Genomic DNA, 18,505 nt, shown 5'->3' on the forward strand with positions numbered 1-18,505 from the left:
AGTTCAGCATGACTTTAAGCTCTACCCTACATAACAGGAAGGAAGGGACTGTCATTTACCAAACTGGGGTAGTTCTGGCCAGGATGAGTTTCAGGTTGATACTATATGCAAATATAGGGTTAAAGTTCTGGGGTCACATCTCAGTTAGATATAAAAACTAGGAGACATGAATTTAAAGTTAGTATTTAAAGCTATAAGGCTAGTTTTAATTTAGGATTATGAAAGGGGCAACTATGGCTACCAAAACTAAGAATAAATATAACATTAATATTCTTGCTACATTATCACTATCTTTTGCTAGCAACAGGTATCAAATTCTCTACTACATAATTTCATATTAACTCATTTATTTGGTTATTGAGATGGTCTTGCTGTGTAGATCAGGCTGGCCTTGAACTCATTATGAAGCCCAAGCTGGCCTGGAACTTATGGTGATCCTCCTGCCTCAGCCTCCAAGAGTGCTGGGATTACAATGTGCACCACCCCACCCAGCCATAATGTCATTATTTTTATGTTCTATAATACCTAAAGCAATGTGTTATACTCAATAAATGTTGAGCAACTTCATTAACCATTACACATTATACTTTTTTCGCTGTATGATCTGAACAAATGACTTCTCCATAAAATGGGGATAACGGGACCTATGCTGCAAATGTGCTGTGGGGATTAAATGAGTAGAATACTTAGAAAAGGGCTTGGCACATAGTTAAGAATGATAAACCTGTCTGCTACTATAGTTTTTTCAAAATTATTTTTCTTCCCTCTTATGCAAAAACAATTTCAACTCATACCCTAGAGACACACTCCCCTGGGGTTGAATTTCTCTGTCTGCCTACGTTCTCCATAGCTGTTTCCATACCACACTTGCTGGGGCTGAGGTTGCCCATCTACTCGGGCTTCAGTGACCCCAGGTATGACAACAATTTCCAGGGCTTCATATGTGGTCCCACTATCTCTGATGAGCCACAGATGGCTTCACTGAGAAGTCCCTGGGGACTTGCACAACCAACAGATTGAAGAACTGCCTGCTTCCCCTGTGAAGCCACCCCTCCTCCACTCCTGTCTCCGTGTTAGCAAACTGAACCTTTATGGTGCTCTACTAAAATCCAACAATGGCTTCCTTTACCCACATAATAATGGGCAAAGTTCCTAACAGGGCCCTGTCTCTCCATACTCTGGCCATTAAGGACAATCTACCAACTTCTTTACCTCAGGCTCCTTTAGCCCCAGGAACTGCATGAAACACCTTACTGTCTGTCTCCAACCCATCTAGCTGAGACTATTTAAGTCACGGCTTAAGCTGTGTGATGGGAGGATGGGCAGAATACAAACAAAGCTCCTTTGGAAAGATGGCCGACTTTGGCCAAATGCTCTTTTTCAGTGACTCTTTGTCTAACACTCATCATGCTTGGCATTACAGATTTAGATTTTTTAGCTAGGAACTTCAAGAGAATATGCATTCCCCCCTCCACAAAAGGGGGGTAATTTAAAGACATTTAAAACAAAGATCTGTTTACAAACAAAATAAGCCCCAGTACTTCAGTAATTTGTAGAGCAATCCAGTGGTAAGACACACAGATGGGGTGCAGTCTGCCAGGACTGAGTGCCTGGGCCATGCTGGATGTCAAACTCCCCAGTCTGGGAAACCAGGCAGTACATAAGGGGCTGGTCCAGCAGGAATGTGTCATGTGCCAGGCCCCAGACTAAATACTATGTTTTCCCCAAGGCTAACACTTTATGTGAATTGTTTCATTAAATTCTCATATCTCTAAGTGAAATGTTTTTTATTATTTCTATTTTACAAATGATATGAGCTGGTTAGCAAGTGATGTCCCTTTATCTCCTATCTACAGATTAATAGATTCTGCTGGTCATAAATTTTTCATATATATGATTACTTTATATTTTATAATGGACAAAAATATACACTGCAAATTCTGCTCTACAAAATGTAAACTTATTAGAAATGCATTTTTTGGATTTTTCACTTTTAAAAGGTCAAAGTTTTATGTTTGTTCTGTTTTCTCATAAATAAGCTACATCTTTAAATGGTAATGCATTCTTTAGTTGATTGAACTAACATTTATATTAAATAAGAGGATTTTACTGCGCATGTACTTTTTAAAAATTCTTGCATTTCTTTTAGTTTATATCCTAAATTACGTATATCTTTCATGCTGCAACTTTAAAAATGATTATACTCAGCAGCATTACTGATACAGAACAGATGAAATACAGGTGCCAGCAGGCAAGAGGTCGTGCCTCACCTCCACTCAAACAAAGCTGCTATCTACCTTCCTCGCTCTGGTGCTAGGTCACAAGCACTGGCCAGCAGGGCCAGCATCTGGCTCCCCAAAGCATCCCCATCACACACAGTACTTACTACAGATCAAATGCTGAAGAGATACCACTGAATCACTGAGTCAAAAGGAAAGACTGCCATTCTCAAGCACTTTTACACTATACTTCATGGGGCTGCTGACAAAGACAATTTGTTTGGACAAACAGGATGTGCACTGCCTGGCTCTGAGACTTGGCAAACAGCCATCCTTCATATATCAAAGCCTAAATGAGACAGTTATGGAAGGAAAGTGGCCATAGTTGTACATGAAGTGTGATTGTATATCAATGAAATTTTATTTACTTACAAAAACAGGTGGTATACAGGACTTGGCCTATGAGCCTAAGACTGTCAACTTCTGACACAGATCATCTTCTGATTATGCTGTGATTAGTACAAGTTTGATTCTGGGTGACAATACCTCATCTTAACTCAAATCTTTTTAAAGTACTCCTAAACCATGTACAGATTTCACAATCCTGCTATAATGAACACATGGCAATTATCTAGCCATAGTCTAGAAAGGGGATTCTCTCTGAAGCCCAAGGCCACACGCAGTGTTTCTTGATGTGCATGCACACATGTGTATTTTAGACTTAAAAGATGAATACGGGGGCTGAGGATTTAGCTCAGCAGCATAAGCGCCTAGCAAGCACAAGGTCATGAGTTCCATCCCCAGTACCAAAAAAAAAAAAAAAAAAAAAAAAAAAGAAAAAGAAAGAAAGAAAAAAAAGAGTATGACAAGAGACATCTTACCTGGAGACTGCGTATGCATCATAGAGGGAGACTGATTAACTGTGTTATGATATGATGTAGGGGGTGAAGTAAGGGGATAAGCTCCTGATGTTCCCGGCTGCTTTGGGAATGGCTGAAAAGAAGAAAATTAAATGTTGGTGTATGGCCAACTGCAGGCAGTAGAAGATTGTGACTTTCCCTGATTATGGCTGTAGTATTAACATTTACACACTTTACTAGTCACACAAGAAGGAAATACAAGATACACAAGTGTGCAAAATAGCAGGATATGGTGGCACATGCCTCCAGTCCCGGCACTTAGAAGGCTGAGGCAGGACTGCTGTGAGTTCAAGGCCAGCTTGGGCTACCTACATGGTGAGACTCTTATCTCAAAAAAACCAAAACAAAGCCCTAAAATATGCTAAGTCTTTAAAAACTGATTTTCAAAACACTTTCCAAACAGCAGCATCCTCATTCCCAACCTTGCGACATCACAGTTTCTACCCCTCAAGGTATATCCTGTTCATTTTATCTACCACACCACTCATGTATCTGCAGCATTTATCTACCATTTCATCAATCTCAAAACATTTCCCTCCACATGTTAACATCTCTGAAATTATAGTGTTATCTTTCAACTTCTGGCATGTCAGTTTAATTTGCAGTGTCTCCCCCGGCCTACCCCCTCAATGGTATGTAAAAATAGTGCATCTCGTATTGTAGAGGTTTTAGTAAACTACATACAGTAATTCAACCTGACCTCTATTCACCTTACCTTTACCTTTCGTGATAAAAAACCAAGAACAATCTAATTACCTTCCTTGTCAGTTTTCGAAAACTGATACAGATCCTATGTAGTAAAACATGCAAATATTAAATGTGTAGTTTGTTGATTTTGCGTGTGTGCCTGTCTTTCTGAGACAGGGTCTCACTACTCGATTCAGGCTAGCCTTGGGCTCACTCTGTAGCCCTGGCTAGGCTAGTCTCGAACTTGTAACAATCTGCTTACCTCTGTCTCCCAAGTGCGGGTATTACAGGAGCATTACCACCACGACTGGCTCATTTGTTGCATTTTTTTAAAATGCCAGAGCACAAGACATTGAAGACCCTCTATACCTTCCAGGTCTTTCCCCAAAAGATAGGTAGCATTCCAATTCCACCACCCAACCTTAGTCTTGTTTTTGCATTTTCTATAAACGAATGTAATCTTGGTGGTGTCTGAGGGTTTTTTTGGTTTTTGTTTTTTGTCTTTTTGAGACAGTCTCACTATGCTGAGAGTTCAGGCTAGCCTTGAGCTCACTTTGTAGGCCATACTGGTCTCGAACTTACAACAATCCTCCTGCCTCAGCCTCCTGAGTACTGGGATTACAGGCATGTGCCACCACGCCTGGTTTGTCTGGCTTTTCTTGTAGAACATTATCTCAGTGAAATTCATCTAGTATGTAGTATGTGACAATGGTATTTTTGCCATTTCTTTAACAGATTCCATTGTATGAATGTGCTTCAATGTATTCATTCATCCTACAGTTGTTGGATACTGAGTTTAAAATTTTTGAAAATAATATTGCTATAAAAATTCTTGATTTTTGATGCAGTCCTGTTGCATATATGCCTAAGAGTAACTGTTAAATCACAAGTATGCATAATGTTGAGTTTTAGCATTCTGGTGTACTGCTAAACACTACTACAAGGTAATTATTTTACAAACTTTCTGGCAGTAAATGAGAGTTTCACTTGTTCTTAATACCAAATGTTGGCAAGAATTATCCATTGTTTTTATTTTTATGGTATATGTGATGCATTAGTATATGTGAAACATTCAATTATTTTTCTTAAAGTCAATTTTTGTGGTGTGTAGAGTGTTATCACTGTGATTTCACTTGTATTTCTATGATGCCAAATGAGGTTTAAACATCTTTTGTACTTTCTGGTCACTTGCAGATCCTCTTTTGTGAAGCTGCCTTGAATCTTTCACTCATTTCAAAAACTAAGTTGTCCAGTTTTGTCTTTTTTTTTTCTCTTACTGCTTCTTCCTATTCTTTTCTCATGGACCAGCTTGTGGAATACAAATGCATTTTATATAAAAGAAGAAAAATCTGCTAACATCAAGTAAAATATACATGAAACTCTTTATGAATGTTTCCCTTACAACTATCAAAGAGTTTATCGGTTTACAAATTGGAGTTTAGCTACTGTATCTGTTAAACAGAAAAGAACTGAAAACTAAAGTTGTTTAGTCATTTGCTGGATTCTCCCAAAGCCAAGGCCACTAACCAAAAACTTGCAGCCATTGGTATTTTTTATAAAGAATTTCGACTGGTATTAAATGTCAAACTTTTCAATTTAGAAATTAACAAAAGGGCTGGGTGATTTAGCTCAGCAGCGTAAGTGCCTGCTTGGCAAATGTGAGGTCGTGAGTTCAATCCCCGGTACCAAAAAAAAAAAAGAAATTAACAAAAAAGTTCAAGTTGTAGGTTAAATTTAGAACAAGAAAAAGCAGAAAAACTCTAAAATCTTCACAAAATGAAAAATTATTCCAACTTTCGTTTTGAGCTGGGGTCTCTTGCTATTCTGCCCAGTCTGGTCTTGACTTCCTTAGTTGAAGCGATCTTCCCACCTCAGTCCCCTCAGTGCTGGGATTACAGGTGCACACCACTGTGCCAGCTGTTTATTCTAACTTTTCCCTAACCTATCCACTCTTGATCCTTTACCCTACCCTGTAACTATTTTCTAAAAATCTCGTGCTCAGTATGAAATGCTACTGGTAGACAGCACCTTATCAAAAGCAGAATATGGAATAAATGAGTACTACAGAGTCTTTCTGTGTCAGGTTATGATTTTTCAAAGACAAAAACAAACAAAAAACTTGCAGAGCGGCTAATGCATGACTTTATTTGGAGCCAGAGGAGAACAACAGATCACATTTTTCATATGTTCCCCATATAACACCGGCCCTGCTTGGCTATGGTCAACTAGTCAGCTCATGCGAGTCACTTATTTCCTCAAGATGTGGTTTATCCCCAGCATTCCACATCAGACACAGCAAAATCATACAATCCAAGCTGAAGTACTTCTTTCCCATGGTGGCCCAACATTCTCAGAGAGCTAGCATCTCACCGGAGTCAATGTCTGTCACAAACCTTAGCTACATAGCAACATTTCCATGGGGTTTGACTGCACTTTACACATGCTTTCCTGTATTCTTATGAAGGTTAAGCAGGGAAGCCCCACAAAAAATTTTTAAAAACATTTTAAAATTGAAGCCCCAAAGCCAGGTACAGTGGCACATGCCTATAATCCAAGTGCTTAGAAGGCTGAGGTAGAATTGTGAGTTCAAGGCCGGCGTAGGCTACATAGTGAGCTCAAGGCCAGCCTGGACTGTGTCTCAAAAAACCAAGCCAAAAAGGAGGAAAGTAAAGAGAGAAGACAAGAAATCTAAATAACTGCCAGAACAGTACACTTTCCACAAAACCTTCCCTTGGTATGTATATAAGCAGTGGAAAGTTGCAGTCACTAAGCAGTCAGCCAGCCAGTTTGTAATAAAACAGGTAAGTGAATTCTCTGTACAGTGCTGTTTCAAGTCATTCTGTCTCAAGTGTGTTTGAGAAACACTGAGCTATTCTTTAAACCAAATCTAAATGACACGCCAAAGAGCCCCTTCAGGTCGTGTGTTCACCTACAACAAATACTGGGCCTCAGAAAGCCAAGGCAGTAAGCTTCTGAACACCCACAATGAGTGCTTCCCAGATGAGGAAGGCCTATGTGACGACAGGAGGGGTAAAGGATCCCTGATCATCTTCTTTCCCATGGGCCATCATGAGAACAAATACCAGCTTTTAGGATTCAATAATGTGGCTTATCCATGGTATGAGGACAGAACCCTCGATATTTGTGTACTTGTTTTCTGCAGAATATCACTAGACACAGAAATCTCCATACTCATAATTTAATAACAGGTGTCCGACAGGACATGGCAAGGACACTCTCCCGAAGATCTCTGGAGGTCCCTCAGTGGATGCTCCCATCCTTGGAGTTGCATCACATCAGCTTAAGTGCATGTGCGAGCTCAGTGTGAGGTCAAGGCTTCCTCTGGCACTATTCGCTTCCCATTACAAGAAGCCGCCTCACCTCCATCAGTTTTTTACATAATAAAAATTTCTGGGCATCTTGGGCCTATTGAGGACTTCTTCCCCTTTCAGCAGAGAAGCCTGGACACTTGCAGAGCCTGTGCAGTTACACACCTGGGACACTGTTTGGAGTTCTGCTCAAACATTACCTGTTGCTGGGGTGGAGGCTGGAGCTGGGATATTAAAGAGTCCATCATATCTCCTCCTATAGGAGAAGGGGGATTATCGTCCTCATTTACAGATCTCCTGCGGGCATCCTGATTGCTGTCAACAAACATATTCAGGAATGTCTGTGGATGTAAATGGGTATAATTTACGTTACTTTAGCAAAATATTTTAATCATTTACAGTTTCTAACAGAAGCAAACATATAATGTTCATCCCTGAAAATTATTGTTAGGACAATCTAGAAGAGTATTACTAATTTTAATGGAAGAGAGAAGGAAAACTGGTTAACAATAACAATAAAACCAGGGATAAGCTCAGCAGTATAAGAGCCTGCCTGGCGAGTGCAACATCGTGAGTTTGATCCCTGCTACCAAAACAAAACAAAATCTAATGACATAAAAAATAACATTTAAGTAAAAAATTATAACAGTTAAGAAGTATTACATAAACAAAAAAGTGAAGAAGTACAGCCATGTACCTCTTACCTCCAGGTCAAAATATTTTCTTATTAACTTCTGACCAGAAATCATGAGTGGATGTGAAAAATTGTATGTTGGTTATACAAATAACTTGTAAATTTTCCCATTTAATGAGTAAGAATATGACAGGAAAATTGATTAAGAATTAAGCCAACTTTGGGCTTTTCAAATTATGACTTAATCTTGAGCTACCAAGAGTGACACAGCCTTATTTTATAGGATATGGCACTAAAAAAACTGAGCAAAGCTACCAGAGTTTATGTCTCAAACAGATGCTCAATCTTTTAATACCCTCTACTTCCCAGTCTTCAAAGATGTGTATCATGATCTTACCAAAATCACAAGAAAACTATTAAAAGCACACAGTCTGACTTTTAATTAAACAGATTTGCAATACACGTTCTGTATTTTCTCAGTACCCTACTAAAACTACTGAAATAGTCACAAACACAAAAGGAATGGGAGGAGAGAAAAAAAATAGCAAAACATTCTGGAGTCTGCAAAACAGATGGATGAAGCATCCAATGTGAGAAACTATAAGCAACCCATAAGGAAAGCCAAGAAGCAAAGCTATTTCCATCAAGATTCCAAAGATACTTTGTAATTGGCAGTACCAGGCACTTCTGGAAATGGGCATGAAGGTGGGATTAAAAACAGGACTGGGCGAAAATCTCTTGTTTTTTCAAAAAGTCTCACACTACGTATTTAGGTTACCCTTGAGCTCACTGTGTAGCACAGGCTGGTCTTGAACTCACAGCAATCCTCTGGCCTCAGCCTCCCAAGTGCTGGGATTATAGGCAAGCACCACCACACCCATCTTTAAAGTCTCTTTAAGAGACACTTCAATTCCAAAATTTTCTGTTACTCTGGCTGTGCTAGGCTGACCTCCATTTTCCTAGAGGAAGAGTTCTGACTTGAGGAACCTCCAAGGATCAATGGAGAGAAAAGGTGCCATATTAAAAGTAGGGGTTAAAATCTATATACTGATATTCAAGAATACTACTTTTTTTCTCTCATTTGACTTTCCCCCAACTGAGAGTCAGATGTGTATCATTTATTCAGGAAACTTGGACACTCTTTTCTTGGTACTCGTATCAGCCCAACAACAACAACAAAAAAAACTAAAGCTACTAACAATGAAAATTTTCCAAAGAAATGGCCCAACCAGATCCTCCTACAACAGCCAGTAAGTCCTCTTTAAATAAGAATAGAGTTAAGAATATTTGAAGAAAGACACTAAAAGAAGTAACTCCCTCAAAAAGGTAAGAAATGGAGATTATGTGGGAAGAAGAGATAATGTGGTCATATGAGAACATGTCATCATAAAATGAACACTCAGAAGCAAAAAGAGCTTTTAGAAATTTTAAAAAATGGGCCCAGTATTTAGCTCAGTGGCACAAGTGACTGCTTGGCAAGATCCTGAGTTTGATCTCCGGTACCAAAAGAGAGACAGAGAGACAGAGAGACAGAGAAAGAGACAGAGACAGAGACGGAAAGAGAGAGAGAGAGAAATTTCAAAAAAGGAACAATCCTGGCAGAAAGGAAAATAGAAGGGTTAGAATAGAAAATAAAGATGTTTCCCAGAGCCAAAGAGAGCAACCCAGAAAAGACAAGGAAATTAGAGAATAAGTCTAAGATCCCCAACATCAGCATAGCAGTTACCAGAAATAGCTAAGACAGAAAATAGCAAGAAATGACACAAGGAAATTTCCCAGTGCAAAGGTTTTTTTTTTTTTTTTTTTTTGGTCTTTTTCATTTTTATCGGTACCAGGGATCGAACTCACGACCGCCTGCTTGCAAGGCAGGTGCTTATGCCGCTGAGCTAAATCCCCAGCCCCCCAGTGCAAAGGTTTTAAAACTCAAAGAGCCCACTCAGATATATAAGGTTCAAGAATTAGAATAGCATCAAGTATCTTGACAGTCACAATGAAATCTAAAAAACAATGAAACAATGCCTTCAATATTTTTACAGAACACAATTGCAGACTAGAATCTCTCTACACCTAGCCACTCTCAATTAGATGAGGGGAGCAGCTTTCTGATATACTAGGTCTCAAATAACCTCCCATGTACCATCTCCTGGGAAGTTACTATAGGATTCAGGATACCAAAATACCCAAGCAAACCAAGAATAAAACATGGGATAAAAGCCACAGGGCATGCAACATAAGGAAGAACCATAGCACTTCCCTCTTCATCCTGCTGTGGATTCCTATGTCACAATTCCACAAAAAGCCTACAGTGCTATTGCTAAAGTGGAGCAGATCAAAGGATCATGGAAGAGATTTCAAGATGAAACCAGTAAGGTATCTGATAAATGAGAATGTGCTAAGAGGAGCGTTATACAACTGGGAAGGAGTTTAAAATGGAGTACAGAAAAAGCTAAGCCAAATCATCATCATCGTCGTCGTCATCATCATCTCCCAGGTAAATAAAACACAGAATAAGAAAGGAAAAATAATCATAGTAAGTTTGATGGGACAGTGTTTATTTATTCCTAATAATGTGAACACTAAAAAAAACTCCTAATCATAGTTGCTATCCAACTATATTTCAAACACAGGAGGAAAGAAAAATGTATCCATGTACTGAGAGTAGTCGCAAAGGGGGAAAAATGCAAAAAAAAGTAACTTAAGAATTTATTTCTTTTCCACTATGAGAATCAGATAAACTTCTTACTAAAAAGTCAACAAATAATACCGCAAATATGCTATTTAGAGATGGATAGAAATACTAAGTATCAACAATATGTGTATTTAAAGTAGTTACACTTGAGCAGGAAAATGGGCCAGAGATTATTTTCCAAAACAAGCCTTTTGGAACTATTTGATTCTGAAGGTAAACAACTGAGCCAATCACAGGAGAGTCTTCAGTGGATATGGCACAAGATGTTACACTTGTAGAAAGCATCATAGTTGAACTGATGATCAAACATTTTAATAATCAATGATGAAAATGACTTTCAAGGTTCCAAGAGCAAACATGGCACTCTGTAGTGTCTTCAACCTTATTCATCAAAGGGTAAGCAAATAAAGGACTTATTAGCTTGTACACATGGACACAGCACTTCATGAGGACTTCTCGGGCACAACTAGCTTACAGCCCGTGAGCCATATGCCTTCTTTTTTATAATAAAAAGAATACATTTAGAAAAGAAGTGTTGCTACTTATACGAATTACTATGTTACATATTTTATATGCAGCTCAAGACAATTCTTCTCTCGGTGCAGCCCAGGCAAGCCAGAAGATTAAACACTCATGTTAGAACCTTCAGGATAAATTCCCACAGATGATGAATTAACACTGCTGCTTACTAAACCCAAATAGGACTGTTGCTTTTGTCCATGATTTCTCCCCCAGAAAAACTGTTTTGGAAAACAGTTTCCATTTAACATATCATGCTGTAATAATACTAAAGTCTGTTACCTTTAGTCCTGGTGCAGGATAAAAACCTTCAACTAACTTGCTGTTATCAAAAAGACTATAGGCACCATCCCGTATGGCCACCACACCTCGACTCCGGCAGTATATGTCAATGCAGTACATGTTCCTGAAGGCCAGTCTGATGTGGGTGGATGATTGTGGCAGAATGGAGAAGCACTGGTAGGCAGTGTTGGTTCTCTGGGTCAAGCCCAACATTGGCACAGTGGGGAGTTTGTTGATGGCATTTAAAGGAGCCTGAGTATCGAATAGTACCTATAAAGAGTACATATGGTGAGAGCAGCCAGTTTCTGTACAGATGTTAAAACCTTAGAAGTTTTAATGTGTAACTATCACAAATGACAGAATGTCCTTCTGGCACATTTCCTAAAACTTTCCCTTGAAGATGCAAACCAGGTCACTGTGCCTGCTTTTTTTTTTTAGACAGGGCCTTGCTGTATAGTTCAGTTTGTCACTGAACTCACTATTGTACCCAGGCTGACCTTGAACTTGCAGCAATCCCCCTGCTTCAGCCTCCAGAGTGCTGGGATTACAGTTGTGCGCCACCATGCCCAGCTTACTGCATCCACTTTGATCAAAGACAATTGCCAAAGCAGGCTCAAAATAGAGGGAAAGATGCCCACCTTAGTCATTAAAGACAAATCTATATGATATTTTCAAAGAGTTTGCATGAGACACTAGCACCCAAGGTCTCATTTTTAAACATAAACATTAACTTAATTACCTGTAATAACTGAACCACATTTGGTGTTTTGTTGAACATTTCTTGAAGCTGATGGAGAATGGTGTTGTGGCAGTTACTGCAACCTGAATTTGGGCCAACTGTTCCCAAAGAAATATGGAATTTCTGATGGATGGAATTCCACTGGATACTAATCTAAATCAAGAGATTGCATGTTTCAGAAACAGGAAGTAAAAGATAAGATAAAAGTAGACAACAAAAGGCAAAATGCTAACAATCTAAGATCCCCCCTTTTTAATAAATCTTTGATTTTTGATTACAGACTAATGGGCTTCAGTTTTACTCATTTCCACTTCCTCATTATCCCTCTAAATAATTTTTTTGTAAAAAAACAAGACTGGATTCAAATCCCAGATGTACTATTCATATAGGTCAGTATATTCCCAGAGCATGTGTTAGTCTTCTATAAAAAAAAACAGAAAGAGAAGGTACTAAAGAAAAAAAAACCTTTTTTGTGGTACTGGGGACTGAATCCAGGAAGCGCTTCACCTCTGAGCTATACACCCAGCCCTTCTTACTTTTTTCATTTATTCCTCCACCCATCTACTCATTTATTGAGTAGAGGCTTGCTAAATCATCCAGGCTAGCTCAAACTTGTGATCCTTCTGCTTCAGTCTCCCGAGTGTCTAGGACTACAGGCATGAGCTACCATGCTCAGTAAAAAGAAACTTTGATTAAATTATACTTGGTTAATATCACTAGTGTTTCTTATTTATTATTTTCTCAAAGAACAATCACTTTTAGGGCCATTATCTAAGAACTGTTACAAAGGAGAAGAAGTCACTCCGAACAGATACATTGCATTAATACACTTTAAAACACATAGGTAGTAGCAAGTCACCTGTAATCCCAGCACTTGGGAGGCTGAGCAAGGAGGATCTCTGTCAGTTCAAGGTTGGCCACAGTTACAAAATGATTCTAAGGCCAGCCTGAACTGCATAGTGAAACTGTCTCAGAAAAACAAAACAAAACAAAAAAAACCATACAAGTAATTTCTGACTTGATATAAAGGAGTTCACAGAGGTCAGCTGGTTGCATTTTTATACTAAATTTCTAGAACTTTACATATGGAGTGAGAAAAAACTAAGGAACTACAGATTACAAGAAGTAATCTCAAAATTAAGATAGGATCAAACAACGATAACATCCATGTGACCCAAGCAAAGAAACATTATTCTGTTCAGAACCACTCCCACTTACTCTTGCTTATACTAATAACACTGTCAACATGATTTGGATATCACCCTTATTTAGTCCAAAAACGCTTCAAGCTCATATAACTCATCAAAAAGGGTATTTTTAAATTTTTTAAAGAGTTAATTGCTATAGTATACTATGGTATATTTATATCAACCACATCTTTAACATTTACAATTTTATCTCTGATTTCTACTTTGGTCCTTACTTATATTAGACAGGTACTGCAACCATGGAGCCATGGGACCATACTTCAGTACAGATTCATTTTAAGGCAATTTTTATGTTTCTGCAATTTTTGATTTTAAAAATATTTGGGAAAGAGAGACTTCAGAGTTGTAAACTCATATAGACTTACTGAGCTTCCCTTCGTGGTTCCATAACACAAGATAAGTTTTCGGTAATTATAAACACGAACTTCTGAGAAAATATTGAGATGAGCAGGTATATCTAAACAAAACAGAAACAAAAAGGAAATTAAGAGTATACGTGCCAAATTTTAAAATACAACTATGAAAAAGAGGAGATTTGGGCAATTTTACATACCTAAATAAAAAGGTCTCTAAAATAAGTACCTTTTTTTAAACAATCAGATTTTATTGGTACATTTTAAGTATATATAATGATCACATTCATTATGGACAATTGTACCTGTACATAAAACTTAATTCCTTTCTTCTCCCCCTTCCTCTACCCTCTCCTTGACCTCCCCTCCCCTCGCTATTTACAAAGCTTTCTTTCCACTTTTTCCTTTTCTCATTTATTTTTTTTACTTTTCCCTTTCCTGTCCTCCTCCCTCCCTCCTTCATTCCCCTCCCCATTTGAACATTTTCCTCCAGTTTCACAATACCTATTATATATTTTGGTCCTTATTTACACTATTGATTTTGCACAACAAAGAAATAATGCAGTATTTATACACGTCTGATTTACTTTTACTTATGGTCTCAAGATGCATCCATTTATCTAGAAATAGCTCAAGCTTATCCTTCTAGCTTTTAAGGTAACAGCACAAACAATATGCTACAAAATAGGGCCACGACAAGAAAGGGAACCAAAAAAGGAGGGGGGACAAATAGTGAAGCAGTCCAGCAGAGTAGACAGAGGGTTCCAATTCCAACTCAGCCACTTATTCGTTATGTGACCTTTAGTAATATTCTTAGTATCTGTGACTTATCTTATTTGTAAAATGGGGAACATTAACTACCTACTAGGCGATTGTGAAGATTAAGGCAATTAACAGAATTGAATTAAATGGCAGATAGTAAATAAGTACAGTACATTATAATAACGTAGGTATGCACAGGCATACCTGAGTTTAAAAATTTCTAGAAACAAAAGAAATTTAATAGTGATTATCTCTGGGGGAAGGAAGTAAGTCTGGAATGAAAGGAACATATTTTTATTGGATATATATATATTTTTAAAACAATGTACACTTTTTTACTTCAATTTAAAAACTATTTATTTATTATTTATTCTTTTGGGGCACTAGAATTGAAATCATGACCCCACGTTTGCTAGGCAGGCGCTATGCCACTGAGCTACATCTCCACCCCAAGGGGAGTAATTTAAAAGGAAGGTTATCATGTGTACCTGGTAGAGAGCGTGCAAATTCCAACACACACTCATATAATCGTGCAATGCTGTTCCAGTCATTAAGGAACATTTCAACCACTTTTCTACCACCAACAGGTTCAGACAACAGATTTTCATATGTCAGGTAAACATGCCTGGATGGTCCTACAGGATTAAGAAAAGATTAATAGTAATAAACACTAAAAAATTCACAAATATGCAAAGACAAAGTGTATGAAACATCTCACCTTGCTCCCTGGTAGAAGTCCCATTAAGTGGACAGTTGGCAAACACTAACTCTGCCACCCATGTGCGGTTATTTCTACCTTGTAATCGGAAAGTGCAATCAAGAAGAGAGCGATCCAGAGCTTTCTGGGTTTCCTCATTTACACCCTTACAGGGAGGAATTCTGGTGATGAAAGACAGCAGATGAAGTGACTTTCTACAGAAAGACAAGGCACAATGTACACAACAACAAGCAGGGTGTGACATCAGAACTGTAGTTCAAATTTTACTTCTAATTCCTTCTGCAAAGGAGGGAATAATTTCACAGTAAATTAATAGTATTTATCCCATTTAACTCATATCATCCTGGATTAGAACCTCTCATTTTAACAAAGTAATGATTTGTCATTATTCATAATTCTGTCATTTAAAGACCACACATATAAAATGAAAATCAAGAACAGAGGCTCCATAAAATCAGAGCATCTTCTAGAAAAAGCTAAGGTGAACAAAATACTTGTAAAGCTACACTTTGAAGACATGGCAACAAATTACAAAGAACGAGGACTATGGAGTCAGGAACATGCATTCTAATCTTACTCAACCTCATTTAACCTCTTGGAATTTCAGTTTCCCCAGCTGTAAAATGAAGAATTACTTTATGGGTCAATGGTAGGAAAAAAATGGCAAAACAACAGAGAAAATGCTTATTGTGTCTGATAGAGCAGATATTCATATATGTTAATTACCCTAAGTTGCCATTACAAAACCCCAGGCTCATTATCCCCCCGGACCCTTCTTCCTCTGTAAGGGTAACTCTTACAATGATGGGGTTTTCCATGTAGTAACTCTTGTCTGTCACATATACATGCATGCACACACAGACACACACCATATATACAAGAGAAACAGTAGCTTTTGATATTTTAAAAAGATCTACCTATCCATTTTTCTTCTACAGCTTTAGGAACTATCTCATTTGTCCTAACAGGAGGTAATATATTTTAGTTATTAGAGTTATTTTAGTAATGGATAAAATAATGATGTGACATATTGATTACACATTATCTTTCTTTCTCTCTCTCCCTCTTATACTCCCTCCCTCTTTTTTAAGGCCAGTTTTGTTACATAGTTCAGGCTGGCCTTGAACTCACTATGTATGTAGCCCAGGGTGGCCTCAAACTCACCATGATCCTCCTGTCTCAGCCTACTGAGTGCTGGGATGACAGGCATGTACCACGACGTCCAGCTAATACACTATCTCTTAACCCATTTCACATTTGCCCCCCAAAACTGGCAGATTATAGTACTAGCCTTACTGCTAAAGTCTGCCATAAAATACTTCACTTTTATTATTTTTGCACGGCTCTAGTATTATCAATCGTCTTTGAATAACAGATGTCATTCTATTTATAACATTCTGTTTTTAGTAGTGGTATTTCCATTTATAAAATATAGTAATTCTTAATCACTAAAAATTAAAGAAACACTGGCAGGAAGCTGCACATTTTTTTCCTGAACAAGAAATGAGTTAATAAAGAAAATAGTTGCTTCTCAGATTTAGCATAATGATTATCCTTATCAAGTGAAAAAATTACAAAATATATGTAATTAGAAATACAGAATCTTGGTTCAGAAGTCTTACTCAGAATATAACACCTCAAATGGGGTTTCTTAATGCTGGCAATTAAGACATTTTGGGCTAGACCATACTTTGTTGTGGGGGACTCATGTAGTCCAGGCCTCTACCTACTTGATGCCAGAAGTCTCTCCCACTCGTCTTCTCAGTTAATGATAACCAAAAATACCCCAACATTGCCCTAGGTTCAAGAACCAATGACCCAGTACAAACAACGTAGGAGAGGAAAAAAAGTGACATTGCATGTGGCAAAAAATAAAATAAAAAATTTTAGGGGGATAAAAGCTATATAGGTCACATAAAAATAGAACTAATATAGTACTAAATTTCCACAATTAAAACTTCTATCATATCTCTTCTTCAATATGTAGCTTTTAAGGTTTTTCAAACGTTATCTCTTTAAATTACAAACTTTTTACCACTCTAACAGGAAGATTTTGCCCAACTATATTTTAGGTAGCTATGGAAACTGCATATATGGCACACATGTTCTTCAACATGATAGGTACACTGAGGACTTGCCTGTCCCCACACTCGAGACACAGCTCTACTCAAGAGTTATAAAGTAGGCAATTCAAATGGAGGTGTGTGTGTGTGTTTAGGGTTTTTGGTATAATCGAACTCACGACCTCATGCTTGCCAGGCAGGCGCTATGCTGCTGAACTATATCTCCAGCCCTCTCTTATTTTTTTGAGACAGGGTCTCACTGTAGTGCAGGCTGACCTTGAGTTCACCATGTAGCCCAGGCTGGTCTCAAACGCACAGTAATCCTCCTGTCTCAGCTTCCTGAATGAGAGGATAACAGGTGTATACCACCACATCCAGAAGATATTTTATTTTGAGCTTGAAAATGTAACTGAAGAATTATCTTCTTTTTATATTAAGTAGGTTTTTCATGAAACCTACCTGGCTAGAAAATGAAAGCACCAAAGCTGCTATGTTTTTAAGTGAGGGCTAAGGTAAGTGTAAGACTCCTTTCAACTTCTATTAGAGAGACAGCAAGACTCTGAAAGTCCATTCTGTGTCACTCTCATAATTCGTGATATAGATATAACAAGGAACCTGTTACATATTTACTCACTTATAAGATTGTAAGTATAATAGAATACAAAAGAAACTAAGTTACAACTTTAATCGTCTTGGCATGATAGCACACAGGGTTTTCTCCAGAAAGATACCATGCTACAAACTTAAAATATTACAAAATACTATCATATTAGCCAAAAATTAAGAACTGAGGAAGACATCTCCTGAATAACATGTTAACCTTTTCTAAAAAAATTCTACCAATTCAAAAAAGTTTTTCAAAATCTTTGTTAAACAGACGCTCCTGGCTTTTTCCCCAGTCCTTCCTGAGCACTGAACAAACTAAAGAACTAAGCAAAGGTCCTCTAGGGCAGATGGGTGACTGCTTTGTTCTGAAGGCTTTTACAAACATCAGTAAGCACACTCTGGCCTCACAGTGCAAAAGCAGAAGAGTCCCTGAAAGAGCTAGTCAAAGCAGCACAAGTATACCTAAAGGAAGCAAAAAAGACTTCACAAAGGCCGCGCGCACACACGCGCGCGCGCACACACACACACACACACACACACACACACACACACACGGAGAAGCAGAGCCCTCTACTTGCAAAAAACAAGAGCTGTGCGTTTGTAGCAAAAGCTACAGGAGGTAAACACACACATAGGCATGCACAACAGATGAGACAAAAACTCCAATTCGTATGTCCAGGGGATGAGGGCCACTGCTTAGGACTATAATCTGAACACAGAAGGTAAGAAACTTGCTGGAGAGCTCAATACTAGCCATCATAAGCATGTGGCTCTCAA

General features: G+C 38.2%; 1 protein-coding gene across 7 annotated transcripts in view; it reads right to left on the minus strand.

Moving 5' to 3' along the window:
* Nucleotides 1-18,505, minus strand: part of Med14 (mediator complex subunit 14) — a 190,947-nt gene that overhangs the window by 12,840 nt on the left and 159,602 nt on the right. For all 7 annotated transcript variants that reach the window (XM_063245712.1, XM_063245711.1, XM_063245710.1 and 4 more), the window contains 7 exons: nt 15,060-15,220; nt 14,830-14,976; nt 13,592-13,683; nt 12,019-12,171; nt 11,280-11,549; nt 7,356-7,496; nt 3,101-3,212 (listed from right to left, as the gene is read on the minus strand). In XM_063245712.1, coding sequence (XP_063101782.1) covers nt 3,101-3,212; nt 7,356-7,496; nt 11,280-11,549; nt 12,019-12,171; nt 13,592-13,683; nt 14,830-14,976; nt 15,060-15,220 — 1,076 coding nt within the window. The remainder of the gene's footprint in view (nt 1-3,100; nt 3,213-7,355; nt 7,497-11,279; nt 11,550-12,018; nt 12,172-13,591; nt 13,684-14,829; nt 14,977-15,059; nt 15,221-18,505) is intronic.

The sequence above is a fragment of the Cavia porcellus genome, unplaced genomic scaffold (assembly GCF_034190915.1).
Source record: "Cavia porcellus strain 051 isolate PalLab524CR breed Dunkin Hartley unplaced genomic scaffold, mCavPor4.1 scaffold_3, whole genome shotgun sequence".
Lineage (NCBI taxonomy): Eukaryota > Metazoa > Chordata > Mammalia > Rodentia > Caviidae > Cavia > Cavia porcellus.